Genomic DNA, 15,162 nt, shown 5'->3' with positions numbered 1-15,162 from the left:
GTTACTAAATGAAATATGGCTCGAAGAGGAACACAAAGCTTCACGCTGTAGATTAAGAGCTAAACCCACCAATGCAAGTGTAAAGAGATGTGCTATCAAGGTGGCAACCAACAGTTTGCCACGGGGACTAGTTGGACCTCCTTCCCTTGCCAAAGTCAAAATCAATGGCAAGTACTGCACTGCCCTGATGGACAGTGGATCCCAAGTCACTATCATCTTTGACAGCTGGTACTCAGAATACCTGTCACACATCCCACTCCATCCAGTGACTGGTCTAGCAATATGGAGTCTCAGTGAATCAGAGAACAGCTACCTATACAAGGGTTACATTCATATTGATCTGGAGCTCCCCAGACAATCAATCTCCAAAAAACTCAAGTCGGTCCCTGCTCTTGCCCTAGTGTGTCCTGACCCACGTTGTTCTGAGACCGTACAAATCTTGGTTGGCACAAATGTCAAAAGGATTCAATCTCTCAGCTCAAACCCAAAGGTAAAATATTCAGAGTACTTCCACTCAGCCAGAGTTCAAGTGCAAAAACAAAATTCTTTATCTACACCTAAACCACAGTTCACAAAAGACAATATTAAAGACTTACCTGGGGCTGAAGTAAAGTGGACGGGTCTGGGTCCGCTAATCATTCCTACTGGCACAGAGCACACTGCCATGTGTACAGTCACAGAGAACCTAAAAATAGGAGACAGCACACTGATAACTGAACGTGCGGCCTCACTTGCTCTCCCCCCAAGTGTATTGGTCCAGCCCACAGTACTGTTCTCTAAAATGCTTGACAAAAACAGTTTCCTTGTGCTGCTACAAAATGAATAATTAAAGCAGAAAGTCATTCCAGTGAGCACTATTATTGCTCACCTGCATGTGGCTGACCTGGTAATGAATGCCCCTAGTCCCAAGGTCAATACTGTTCCCCCCACTGACCCTTCCTTGTTCAACTTCAGCGACTACCCCATTGGCAAGGAATGGAAAGAAAGAATGCAGGAGAAACTGTCACAGCATTCTAATGTGTTCTCAACTGAGGGATGGGATGTAGGTTCTGCCAAAGGGGTAGAACATCATATCTGCCTAACTGACAACACGCTTTTCAGGGAGCGTTCCCGGCACATAGCTCCAGCCGATTTGGATGACCTCAGTCGTCACCTTCAAGGTCTGCTTGCAGCAGGCATCATAAAAGAATCAAAGAGTCCCTATGCTTCACTAATCGTCCTTGAATGGTCAACTTCAGATGTGTGTCAACTACCGAACCTTACACGGCAGAACAGTCCCAGACCAATACACAGTACAACAGATTAACGAAGTGGTTCTCTGTATTACACCTGCACACCATTTACTATCAGATCCCTATGGCTGAGGAGGACAAAGAGAAGACAGCCTTCATATGCTCTCTGGGTTTCTTTCAGTTTGAACGTATGCCATAGGGGGTAACAGGGGCTCCGGCAACATTCCAAGGGCTGATGGAGAAAATCATAGGAGATGCGTTATCATGAAACCGTTTACCAACAGAAGATAAAGAATGGCAGGTTGTGCCCCTTGAATGTGTCAAAGCATTGTGTAAGCAGACCAACACAAAGAAAGCTCTAGAAGAACCAACAGCAATAGCAGAGTATCTGGGAGTTTCTCCAGACGGCATACCAAATTGCTACACTTATCCGGTTTCTCAGGTTGTTTGATCCGACTCAGTCACAATAATAACTTGAATTAAGAATAGGAAGAAATTTGTATCCAACTCCCAACCATGCTGGAGATCCTGTAGATACATGGATGCAGATCATACACGCATTTTGGTCTTGCCAAAAGATAAAAGAATATTGGGATAAAATATGGCATAAATAGCACAAAAAGCACAAAAGTAATTTGTAAAAAGAAAAAAGCAGAAGTAACTATAAACTGGAATTTATGTTATATCTGTGTGATTCATCAGATACAGATGAAACTGTGATGATCGGTTACTGCCCCCTGTTCCCTGAGTGGGTCCTGACTAATTACCTGCAGCTGACGGGGATCCTCCCTGATGAGCTCCTGCCCCACTTAAGGCTCACTTCTCAGTCCATGCTGGAGCATCACACTAGTACGGTAGCAGCTACAGACACTCAGTTCATGAGTTTAATTCAAGTGCTAATCTTGTTAATGCCTGTGATCCCTTTAAAGGACGTGCCAGAGCCCCGCCGGGGAGTGTATCACTCCAGAAAGGATCACCCGTTCGCCACTCAGTCAGTCAGAGAGCCACCAGCACGCGCCACAAGTCCAACCTGTAAATACTCACCAGTGCACTCACCTGTTCCTCTGGTGCTGGGTCACTCTGACCATCACATCTTCCCATCTACGACCAGTAGTTCCCGAATATCTGTAAGAGAAAAAGTCTATTCTTACTACCGTTGATGAAAAACTAAACCCACGCAACAAGACTCAAACTCACCTCTCTGCTTCCAACCTTTTCCAGGCCCGGTTCCCGAAGTCTTCCTGTAAATAAACTCACTAACTTTGTATTTTGGTTCGCGCTCTGGTTAGTTGGTGCTGCTTATCATTGTGACTCATCTGGTTTATGTCAGTATGCTCCAGCCAAGCAGTCTGTCACAGAGCGGTGCCGAGTCGGACCAGTCTCAGGACCCCATGGGGTCACAGCTAGGTAGGCTAGGTAGGATAAATAAACATAAGGTTTACCTCCAACAGTTGTTCCAGCAGCAACAGGTCTCCAGCACCATTTTGGACTGACTAAGTTTTCACATCATGGCAATCGATAACAAACTTGGCGGAGCGCCTCCTCGCCCTTCGCCAAGGCAGGGAGTCTGCTGTGGATCACTCCGTCAGCTTAGGGATAGCCCCGGAGGAGTCGGGTTGGAATGATCTAGCCTTAAAAGCTATTTTTACTAACTCTCTCTCTCTGATGTTGAAGGATCAGCTGGCTACTTTGGATGAGACGGATTCTCTAGATGGTCTAATTAATCTGGCCATTCGCATCGATGACCGTCTCCATAAGCAGAGACGCAACCGCAACTAGAACTCCCATCAACACAGAACTTCTGTTTTTCAACTCCCTTCCGGGTCCCGAGCCACACCCACCTGAACCCGAGCAAGAGCCGATGCAGCTGGGGCACGCTCGGCTGAGCCGGGAGGAGAGACAGAGGCATCTTGATGCTCAGGAGTGCTTCTACTGTGGAGAGCGAGACCATTTTGAGACCAAATGCACCGCTCAGGGAAAAGGGCAGGCTCACCAGTGAAACAGGGGACCCTGGTGGGCCGTTCTGAACTTTCCTGTTTCTTGTCTTGCTCTCCATGCCACCATTATTGTCAACCAGGTCAAGTTCTCCATTCACGTCCTAGTGGATTCTGGGGCAGAAAAGAACTTAATCTCTGCAGATTTGGCAGAACTATTTCACATCCCCATTTTAATCTACTCCAAGGATCTGGTCCGACACTGCCCTCATGTCAGAGCCAATCTTCAGCGCCTCTATGAGAATCACCTCTATGTAAAGGCTGACAAGTGGGAGTTTCATGTCTCCTCTGTCTCTTTCTTAGGCTTAATTTTTGGTCAAGGATACTTCCAGACAGATCCTGACAAGGACCGAGCTGTGGCAGAGTGGCCTGTTCCATCTGATCGTCAACAGCTACAATGATTCCTGGGGTTCGCTAATTTCTACTGCCGGTTTATTAAGGACTACAGCCTGGTGGCAGCCCTGCTCACGCAACTCAAGTCGACTGCCAAAACATACAAGTAGACCCCCGAGGCGGACTCGGCGTTCGGTGAGTTAAAAGCACGGTTCATCTCTGCAACCATCCTCAGACACCCAGACCCCGCTAAGCAGTTCAAAGTTGAGGTTGATGCCTCAGATACCGGAGTGGGAGCAGTGTTGTCACAGAAATCAGACATGGACAACAGAGTCCACCCCTGTGCTTTCTTTTCACGCCACCTATCCCCAGCAAAAACAAATTATGATGTGGGGAACAGGGAACTCTTTGACTCCTCGACTCCTTGGGGCGGCAGTGGCTCAGGAGGTAGGGGTTTGTCCTGTAATCGGAGGGTTGCTGGTTCAAGCCCCTGCTCCAGCTGTCTCAGCTGTTGTGTCCTTGGGCAAGACACTTCACCCGCCTTGCCTACTGGTGGTGGTCAGAGGGCTCGGTGGCGCCGGTGTGATGGCAGCCTCACTTCTGTCAGTCACAATGTAGCTTACCACCATCAGTGTGTGAATGTGTGGATGAATGGGTGAATGATTGTAGTGTAAAGCGCTTTGGGGTCCTTGGGCTGGATAAAGCGCTATATAAGTGCAAGCCATTTACCATTTACCATTAAGTTAGCCCTCGAGGAGTGGCAGCACTGGCTCGAAGTGACTCCGTTCATAATTTGGACAGATCAGAACCATGCATACCTGTGTTCCCTTTAAAGGACGTGCCAGAGCCCCGCCGGGGCATTATCACTCCAGAAAGGATCACCTGTTCACTACCCAGTCAGTCAGAGAGCCACCAGGACCCGCCACAAGTCCAACCTGTAAATACTCACCAGTGCACTCACCTGTTCCTCCGGTGCCGGGTCACTCTGCCGAAGATCACGCTCTTATCTGAGGGACGCTTCCCATCCACGACCAGTAGTTCCTGAATATCTGTAAGAGCGAAAGTCTCTTCTTATAGATAAAATACTGAACCCATTTAACAAGACTCAAACTCACCTCTCTGCTTCCCACCTTTTCCAGGCCCGGTTCCTGAAGTCCTCCTGTAAATAAACTCACTAACTTGGTAATTTGCTTCTGTGTCTGGTTACTCGGTGCTGCTCATCATTGTGACACATCTGGTTCATGTCAATAACAGATCTAAAATTCAGACCAAGAGTTATTCTGGTGGAAGAAAAAGCTTAAAAGTAAAAATGTTTTAGAAGTTGCTAAATCAACCACTAATCACAGACTTTGTGAACAAATCCTTCTCAGCCTGATAAGGAGGGAAAAAATAAATAAACTCACCCAGAACTCCAAGTCGGTAGTTGATTGTGATAACAATGACATTCCCATAGCTGGCCAGGATGCTGCCGTCAATCATGTTTCCAGTTCCCTCCACAAAAGAGCCTCCATGAATGTAAGCCATGACTGGCTTTAATCCGTTCTCATCGTGGATATCTGCAATGCATAACCATCAGAGCGAAGTTGAAAACACTGCATTTTTACAGAAAAGTCATTGAGCAGTAGTGTTGTGTCGTACATGAAGGATTCATTCAAACGAACGAATCTTTTGAGTGAATGAACTGAACCAAATCACTTTATTCACTGATTCGTTCTTTACTTAGTTCAGTTGAGAAAAAAAAATAAAAATAAGAAAGAAATAAGACAAAAAATGTGATTTTTCTTTAAAAGTATCTGTTGAAATTTAACAACTGATCTGTGCTTAAATAAGATGTCATTTGGGTTTGAAAGGCAGTCAACCATTTGGGGTCCCCTAGTCTACGGAAACCTATGTGATTGTGCTGTTTGTTGTGTTTACAATGCACTGCAGAGTATCAGAATTCCTGAATTTTAATTCAAGACTATAGAACCTTCCCAACTACAATTTTTTTTAAGACTGTTTGTGTTTTAACTTTTAGAAAATTATCTGTGTATTGGATCTGTAACACTGGAGACTTTTTGTTCTTTGTAGGACATCGCAGACAACATGTCAATTGATGACAAAGGATGTAAATGCAATATTTTCAGTTAATTTTGGATTTTAAAAAATTATTGTTGCAGATGTTACTGAAAATAAATGTAGATCAAAATTGGCCTTTTTTTAAATGTAAATTTCATTTACTAGCTAGAGTACTAAAATGTAAACAATCTTGATGGGTAAAACTTAATGCTGTTCCCTTTTTACAGTGTATGTAATGTGGTTGGAGTACAGCACATGAGATGTAAGAGGTTGTCTGCAGTGCTGTGAGGTTTCTCTGCAGCAGCTGCTGAGGTTTAGGTGGAATCACAAGGGAGCTGCACCAGTAATTTATTGCCACTGCAGTTGTACAAACAGTCAGGATGCATCAATCCTCCGTGCTTTCCTGAAAACACGGGCAGGACTGAAGCTCCTCTTTAGCGAGCCTTTAAAATATTCAGATTCATTTTGCAATCCAAGTTACGAACTCTTTTTACATATTCCATTGATTTATACATTTCTTATACCAAATGTGAGGCAATGGTTAATCAGTAAGGTAAAGACATACAGGCAGTTTATTCTCACCATTTAAAAGTAAGAATATTAATGGTATTAGTAAAAAAAGGTGTAACATTCCTTGATGGAATACATATCACCCACTGCCTTTCATGCCAGAGTTTTAGATTTAGAATATATCACCTTGGAAATTATTCTCAGCTACTACAATATAAAAGTTTAGCTCATTATCTGTAAAACCTGTTATAGCCATTTTTGTATTTTTCTAAGATAAGTTGACATCTTGAATTGGGCTGATTCCAAAATGTATTGAGTTGCAGAAATATATTCAATGATTATTTGCTGAAAGTTTCATTAAAATCTGTTTAGTGAGTTCATGGGATATTTTGCAAACAGATAGTTGACTTTGCAGTGGTGAGAGAAAAAGATGAACTTACATCTGAACATTTGGAGCTCCTATTACCCTCAGTTTGCTAGCTGTTTGCTTACCAACTGATAAACTCGCTCAGTTAAAGGTTAAAGGGTGCCGTTGCTGTTTCTGCAGCAAATGTTCTTGGGTGCTGATCAGTTTGTTCTTTCTCACAAGCTGTAGTCACTTTGTACCCAACACTCTAATCTTTATTCCCACTTGCCATGGGTCTTATCATATATCCCTTGGCAGTGTGGAGGTATGAAGTGATGAAGAAACGCAGTGACCAGGAGCCCTTAAATGGTGGTATCTCACTGGGTGCGACCACTTCACAGCATTCTTCAAGGAGTCTCCAGATTATTGTATTGGATCTCAAATTCCTCGCTTGAGTCTCAAGAACAAATTGTCATTTCAATTTTAAACATGTTTGAAAAATTTTGTGCAGCAGGCTTTTCTCAAAATAGTCTAAAAGTTGTAACAGGTGTCTCCAACCCTTCTCCAATTTGTTGTGGACATGTCTAACTTTTCTCAATTTTGTCAATGGTGTCTCAAACCCGTCTCCATTTTGTCATAGACATCTCTAACCCTTCTTCGTTTTGTTATGGGTGTCTCCAATCCTCTATTTTGTTGTGGGAATTCCAACTCTTCCTCATGCTGTCACAGGCATCTCCAACCCTTCTCCATTTTGTTGTAGACTTTCCAACCCTTCCTTATTTTGATGTGAATGTCTTGAATCCTTTTCCATTCTATCATAAGTGTCTCTAACCCTTCTTCATTTGGTTGTGGGTGTCTCTAGTCCGTCTGCATTGTGTCATAGACATCTCCAACCCTTTTCCATTTTGTTGTGTGCAGCTCCAATCGGGCTAAAAAGCACTAGAGATGTATTTTGACTCCTGCAGGGAGCTTTCCTCATAGGAAAAAAAACATATGAGGCTACAGCCCCAAATATCCAGTTTTAAAAACCCCACTGATAAATAATAATTCAAAACTAGCCCAAATCTGCCAAACTTAATTTTTTTAAAGTGAACTCTAGCAGATTTAATTATAAAAATGGAGGCAGCTGCTAAGGAAAGTGAGCCATGGGTACCTTTTTGAAGAAAGTAGGCAGGGGAACAATTTGCATGGCTAAAAATACACTTTATGCAAGCCTTGACCACAAAAATAAGCCATGATTTGAAAAAAATAGTCACTCAAAATGAAAACACAAAGTTCACTGGTCACAAACATTTAAAATTCAGTGATACTGTGACTGGACATTTATAAACTGTCTTGTAGCTTTTGAGTCTCCAACTAGTGTCTCTATGAATACACTGGTTCCATGATCCACAAAGTTTGTTATCCACATTTTGAGTTGGTCTGCTTTGCAATGTCTAATAAAAGTGTGATGTGTTTAAAACCAGGTCCATATGAGATTAACTGTGCTGTGAGTCTATGAACCAGTCCCTCCAGGATTTCGCGGGCATTTTTTGTGATTGTTGCGGCTAAAATGCCTGATTTTGTGGGGCAGTTTCCTAAAAGTTGCGATGAAAAGTTGCGATTTATTTTTTACTAAAATCAATAAACAACCATAACTTTTAATATATAAACCAAAAATACTTACTAGTTTTGTAAGATAATTACCAACAAACATTGACATTATCAAAAAGTGCTTTATTTGAGAACTTTGAGAACTTATAAACTCACATTCATGTCCATTTTGAAGTAGTTCTGTTGATCACTAACAAAATGCATAAAGAAAATCACCCTGAGGGTTAGCACAAAAAAATTGTGCAAAAAAAGTGCAAATTAGTCACATATGGTTACTCTATACCAGGGATGCTCATTACGTCGATCGTGATCTACTGGTCAATCGTAGCGTGACGTTAAAAAAAATATTTGTCAGCCTATCAAACATCCCGTCACTTGATTGACATACAGGGCAACCATTCAGATGACAACTGAATTTTGATCTTTAGGTCACCGCTCATGCGTAAACGACGGCGCTAGTGCAGCGAAACTTACAAGCTAGTTAGCGAATTACGTCAGATTTTAAGCCCTTGCTAAAATATATGGTGATCAAAATGAGTGAGAAAGCTGGACCAAGTAAGAAGGCAAAAACATATTACTTTCATACGGAATGGGAGGTGGACTTTTTTTTCACAATGTCATTTTCGAAGTGCGTTTGCCTCATCTGCCAATCTACCATCGCAATACCAAAGAAGGGAAACGTGGAGCGGCATTTTCGGACTGTTCATGGAAAATGCGACATCGACTTCCCGCCGAAAAGCCAGCTGAGAAAGAAAAAGGTGGAGGAACTAAAAAATCCCAGTTGTCCGGACAGCAGTCATTTTTCACTCAACAAACTTCAAAAGCGAAAGCCGCCACCGAAGCATCGTTCCGCGTGAGTCACGCCATTGTTAAAAACAACAAGTCCTTCCAAGACGGAGAGATGGTAAAAGAAGCATTCGCTGAAGCAGCTGACTCGTTGTTCCGAGACTTTAAAAATAAGGCAGAGATATTATCTTCAATCAAAGCTCTGCAGCTGTCAAGACATACAGTTACACGGCGTTGTGAAGCCATGGCTGAGGATTTAACCAAGCAAATGTGGAAGGACATCGAAGATTGTGAGTGTTTCTCTCTGCAGTTGGACGAATCTACAGATGTGAGTGACACAGCCCAGATGTGCATTTTCATTCGTATGGTTTTTAGTGATCTCACTGCAAAAGAGGAGCTATTGACAGCACTTCCCATGAAAAAACAGACGCGAGGCGAGGACATATTTCAGACATTTAAAAACTTTATTGAGAAAACTCAGCTCCCAGTGTACAAATTGGTGTCTATCACCACAGATGGAGCACCTGCAATGGTTGGACGTGTGAATGAATTTATTGCAAAGTGCAGGGAGGATGATATGTTCCCAGACTTCTTGAATTACCATTGTATAATCCACCAACAAGCGTTATGCGCTAAAATGCTCAACATGAAAGAGATCATGGATGTGGCAACGAAGATCGCCTGTTCTATTCGAGCCAGATCTCTTCAGAGACGGTTATTCCGTGCACATCTGGAGAAGGCTGACTGCGACCACCCTGAGTTGTTGCTACATACTGATGTGAGATGGCTTAGTCGTGGGAAATTCCTCCAAAGATTTCGAGAACTCTGTCCGGAGATTAAAGAGTTCTTCCGTGTATCTGGACATGCAGAATACAAGCAACTAAATGATGGTCAATGGCTGTTGGACTTGGCATTTTTAACTGATCTGACAAACTTGTTGAATGACCTTAATGCTGAGCTACAAGGAAAAGACAAAACAGTGATCAATATGATTAGCTCAGTTAACGCTTTCAAACGAAAGATGCAACATTTAGCCTCAAAGCTGCAGCGCCATGATTTGGCAAATTTTCAGAACTTGGTGTCAGAGCTAGAGACGCAAGGAAAGGCCCATGAGCAACTTGACAGTGCACGCTACATGGAGCAGATGAATGATTGTCTGTCAGAGTTTGATAAACGCTTTCAAGACTTTTCTTTGCTCGAGTCAGTCGCTACATTCATGTGCTATCCTTTTCGGGAAGATGCTGAGGTTGATTCACTCGCATCAAACATTGCAGGACTGTTTGACTTGAACTCTTCTGGAGTGGAAGATGAGATTTTGACTCTACAAACCGACACTGAGCTGAAGTCGAGAGCTCATAGACAGTTCTGGAACTTACTCACAGAGGTAAAGTACCCCAACATGAGGAAATGTGCTACATCCTTGACTGCATTATTCGGCTCCACTTATTTATGTGAGTCAGCCTTTTCCTACATGAAGATCATTAAGTCCAAATACCGTTCCACCATGACTGATGAACATTTGGAAATGTGCTTGAGACTGGCTGTCAGCAGCTACTGTCCGGACTATGCATCCCTTGCTGATTCAATTCAGTGCAAGTCATCAAAGTAAACTACAAAAGGTAACTACAAAAAATGTAAATAATTAATTATTATGTGTGTTGTGCAATATTGGCTTATTCAGTTATGCAAGGTACATCAATATACATTGTACATACAAAGAATCTTTAATAAATTTGATAGTTTTGTAAATGTTTTGCATTTTTGTAGTGGGTAGGTAGATCCTTTTGACTTTTTATAAGTAGCTCACATGCTGAAAAAGTGTGAGCACCCCTGCTCTATACCATATGAAAAAACAAGAAAACGTACTTATTGCATCCATAACTGAAAACATTAAATACAAATGCAATACAACAAGTTTAATCAAGTATAACTACTCCTCAATGTCCTCATCAGGACATCACCACTAGTGAGTCTTTGGTTGTGGTAAAGAAAAACCAGGGCTTTGAGGTGACTGTTGGTGATTGAGCGTCTCCTGCTGGACAACACTAGCTTGTAGATGCTGTTGCTTCGCTCAGCATCTGCCGAGTTTATGATCACGTTCTTGTATCTTCTGGCCAGGGCACTGAGTACAGGAAGTCTTTCCTGCAATCCACCCCAGAAAACATCCAGATCCATCATACCATAGGTTGAAGCTCTAAGGGCAGTCGGACCCAGCTGGGTAAAGCAGGTATCCATCTCTTTTTGAGGGACAGCACTGAAGCCTGGGATGGCTGTGTAGCTAGAAACGGTGCTGCTCATGAAGGCTAAGTGACGAGGATCAAACACCCTGACCTCTTTGAAAACGTTAATGCCAGGTTGCCCATGTGACATATATTTGGCAAGTTTGTCTTCTGCATTGTTGTAGGCCTGCTCAACTGCGTTCAGTATTTCTTTTTTTGTACCTAAAGGTAGGTCATGATCCACGAAGTACTGTGCACATGCTTCATACTGTAGTGTTTTGCTTGCATCAAAGTTCATCGGGAGATCCTCAAGGTAGTTGTAGAGTTTGGTAGTTGCAGGGCATCTACTCTGAAAGATGTCGAGAAGCCGAAGAATCACTTTGCATTTGTCAGCCATAATGTTGATTTGGACTTGGAGTTTCTGAGCAACATCTGTGTGGTGCAGCATTTCATTCAGTCTTTCCACTAACTGTGGGGCGCTTTTGCCACAGACCTATAATAAAAAAATAAACAATTTGCAATGTAATTTCAATGCACAAAATCATATTTTTATAAAACATTGTTTTGTGAGTCTCACGTTTATTTCCATCTCGATGAACTCAGTGTACAGTTGGAAGTGTTCAAAGTGGTACTGTACTGCACTGAACCATGAGTTCCACCTTGTTGCACCACATGGATTTGGAGCCAGTGTTGCCTTCTTTCCTGGGGGTACTTTCTTTGCCATGAACTGAAGGTATCTTCTTTTACGTGAGCCAGCTTGGTAAAACATTTGTGAAAAACTCAGCATAAATGAATTGAGCTGTTCGAAAGGTCTCCTGAACGAGTCACCAATTAGATTCATGATGTGTGCCATACAAGTAATGTGTATGGAATTTGGCTTTGTATGCCTTCTTCATGTAGGCTGCATTGTCTGTGTCGAATACTATAACATTTTCATCACATATTGAGTACTCATGCAGACACTTGACCAAAGCCACGGAAACTGTGGAATAATTGCAGTCTTCCAAAAAAACAGTGTCCACAAGATAGGCCAAAATCCTCCCAGAGTCATCTTTTTCAAGTGGTGCAGTCAGAATGTTAAGGACACATCTCCCCTCTACGTCAGGTGTTTCATCAAAAATAACTGCAACTGGTTTCTTGTCAAACTGAATCTTTAAAGCTTCTTTTTCTTTCTGGTATACTGCATCCAAGTACTTCTCTTGAAGTTGATAAAAACCAGGTATGGCTCCTCCATTGACTACTCTATCTCTAAGGAATCTTCTTATAGCGGGATGGTCACTTATGGATAGTGGGATGTTCACTGCCGTGCAGGTAGAGACCCAATCTTCACAAATCTGAGAAGAAAAGTTGAATTAAAAAAGACTGTTACTCTTTAACTGCTGTTTCAGTCCAAAATGACCCACTGAAACAGAAAGGTTCAATATTTTAAATATTAAACCTTTCTGTTTCAGTAGCATCTCCCAGGTTTACTGGTGGTTAATGAAGCATTGACAAAATATTTACCACATTTAACAAGTACAAACCCTGTCAAAAGGAGGCAGCCTTTTAAGATTACCAATTTTTGATAGATGTTTTGTAATTGACAATAAATACTTACACATAATGGGCCACATACTCTTCCGTACCATTTATAATGAGAAATAATCAAAAATTTCTCTGCAAATTTGTTTATTAACATCAGCAAAAATTAAACCCAAATCATCTGAGCACGGAAACTAAATTATTTAAGAATGCAGCTTACAAAATTCACCAGAATCCTGACAGTCAGTAGCTGTTCACCAACTCACCTAGAAAACTTTTATCTTTATTGTCAACCGAAATACGAGAATCTAAGAGTCAGACTCTCCGTCCGTGGAGGAGCAAGAGTTCTGGCAGGCAGTCCTGGCACCGTCCGCGGCGGAGCAAGAACTCAGGTGAGGTGTCGCCACCAACCCCCTCTGGAGCGGCCTGGTGAGGAGCATCGACCCCGACCCCCTCTGGAGCGGCCTGGCGAGGAGCGTCGACCTCAGAGGCAGACTTGGCAGAGTGCAGCACTGAGAGCGGCTCTGGAAATGAGGCTGAAGGCGCAGAGAGCGGCTCAGGAGACGGGACTGAAGGCGCTGCAGGCGCCTCTGGAGACAAGACTGAAGAGTGACTTGTGAGACCTGGCTGGCTTGGGTGACGGGGTGAACTGGATGGCTTGGGTGACCGGAAAACTGAGGGTGAAGGTGGCTGAAGATCTGGGGATGTGTTGGTTAATTGTCCTTTTAACTGAGTTATTGCAGAAAAGATGTCGGAGTAGTGTGGCAGGCTGAGGAGACCTGTGCGGGACAGGAGGATTTTTTCAATGAGTAGACAGGTGGCTAGGTTGTGTTTGGGGTTTGTGTTAGTTGCAGTTAATGAAAGCAGTCCATTGATTTGGTTGGAGATGTCCATGAGCTCAACGGGTGAAAACTCTGAGTTTTTTATGTGGGTGAAGAATGAAGAAAAGTCCAAAGTTAAACCAGAACCTGGCGGACTGTGAACCGGGAGCACGGGAGCAGGAGGATGTGGAGACTAACGTGGATGAAGGGGGCGTGGTGGCATCTGGTCGATCCACCGGAGAGGCAGAGGTGGCGTCAAGCCGCTGACCCACTGGAGAAAATGTAGTGGCGTTGAGCTGCTGACCCACTGGAGAAAATGTAGTGGCATCGAGAAGCTGTTGGGGTAGGTGGGGATGTTGGAGGTGCCGCAGTCTGTGCCATCCCTCGGTGACGGTGCCCACGGGATCAGGGGGGAACCGCAGTAAAAGACCGGGGCCCATCCAGGAAGGTGAGCGGGTGCTCCTCCTGTAGCCTGCTGGGTTCTTTTCTGGCTGGTTCATTCTGTCAAGATTGGTGGAGACAACAGAGGCGAACCCAGAGAGCAGACTCATCTTAAAAAAGAAACTAATTGGTTGAACTAAAAAATAAACGACGTTGCAGCACATGAAAACAAAAACTACAATGGCAGGAACAAAACAGACAAGATAGGACCAGGAACAAGCAGAGCAGAACAATGAACCAGCGGAGTAGTGGAGAAAGTGACCGGGTTTTAAACACTGAAGATAATGAGATAAGCGGGCACAGGTGAGTGATACAAATTGTTGACAGGTGGAGATGGGCGTGGCAGAGAGACAAAGTGCTGACTGAGGAGAAGTGGATGATTAAGGAAACAGAGACAGCATAAAACAAGAAACTAACAAGGATAACTAACAAAACATGAACAAAAACCAAGAAAGACACAAAGAAAAACCCAAAACCTCACACATGTATTTCATATCATTCAGAGGTATTGTAACTAGAGACAGGACCGGAAGCTGGATACTGAAGCCACAAAGATCCAGCGGCTGCTAGTGGTTGGTTCCAGCACAGGTGTGTAGGCAGATCTTAGGGTGCACAGACTCGGCCCCAAATGTACAACATGGCAGAGCTCAGAAATTGACTATTTGTTGTGTATTCTGAAAAATGAGAAAAGGCAGAGATGTCTTAGACCACTTCTATTTCCATCAATGGACCTGACCATCTTGGTTTTGTGAAACTCTAAGAACTGTTTGATTATGGAAGGAGCATTTTCCCATAAGTTGAGAGCGCACATATTTGATTTGCAAGCAGGATTTCATCTCTTGCTTTTAAAACTTTTAAGTATGTTTGTTTTTTAAACCTCTGCTTTGGACTCGTTTTGTGTGTCCGTCTTTTCTGCAACATCAAAAGATCCGATGAGAGAAACTAAGTGGTCAGGTGAGATTCCTCTGAAAGGAGTGAATACTAAAACTTCGTTTTTCTCAACACTGGCTACCCTAGACATCACCATATCGAATGACCAGATGCATAAGTTTGAAGACTCTGAGCTAACTTTGAAGTTTGTCAACTAGTAACTTAAAAGGAACCTAGCTTTGGGACATGTTGGAGCTCCTTGTATTGGTCTGTGTGGCTGCAGCTTCAAACATGTAACATCAGTTGTGCCAGATTTGTCTCTGCTCGCGGTCTTGAGTATATATATATATATATATATATATATATATATATATATATATATATATATATATATATATATATATATATATATATATATATATATATATATATACATAT

The 15,162-nt window shown here is 42.8% G+C and overlaps 2 protein-coding genes across 2 annotated transcripts in view; both read right to left on the bottom strand.

Annotated features, from left to right (window-relative positions):
* The window catches only part of nlgn4xa (neuroligin 4 X-linked a), a 71,419-nt gene that overhangs the window by 44,477 nt on the left and 11,780 nt on the right, over positions 1-15,162 (bottom strand). Inside the window, exon 3 of the mRNA XM_017426342.2 lies at positions 4,963-5,115. Within this exon, the coding sequence (XP_017281831.1) occupies positions 4,963-5,115 (153 nt within the window). The remainder of the gene's footprint in view (positions 1-4,962; positions 5,116-15,162) is intronic.
* LOC108241875 lies at positions 8,848-11,898 on the bottom strand. The gene is made up of 2 exons (XM_017426344.2): positions 11,649-11,898; positions 8,848-11,564 (listed from the first exon to the last, which is right to left on the bottom strand). Exons 1-2 carry the CDS (start codon positions 11,856-11,858, stop codon positions 10,773-10,775), a joined length of 1,002 nt encoding a protein of 333 aa, XP_017281833.1. The 5' UTR covers positions 11,859-11,898; the 3' UTR covers positions 8,848-10,772.

This window comes from Kryptolebias marmoratus, linkage group LG1 (genome assembly GCF_001649575.2).
Source record: "Kryptolebias marmoratus isolate JLee-2015 linkage group LG1, ASM164957v2, whole genome shotgun sequence".
In the NCBI taxonomy this organism is placed as follows: domain Eukaryota; kingdom Metazoa; phylum Chordata; class Actinopteri; order Cyprinodontiformes; family Rivulidae; genus Kryptolebias; species Kryptolebias marmoratus.
The sequence above is the reverse complement of the archived record's forward strand: the minus strand, read 5'-3'. Positions and strand labels throughout refer to the sequence as shown.

Excerpts from the sequence above, each read along its gene's own strand:
- LOC108241875 (XM_017426344.2), bottom strand. The coding sequence starts at position 11,858 with ATGCTGAGTTTTTCACAAATGTTTTACCAAGCTGGCTCACGTAAAAGA. Across the intron at positions 11,565-11,648 it reads TCATCGAGATGGAAATAAAC|GTCTGTGGCAAAAGCGCCCC; the intron begins GTGAGACTCACA and ends TTTTTATTATAG.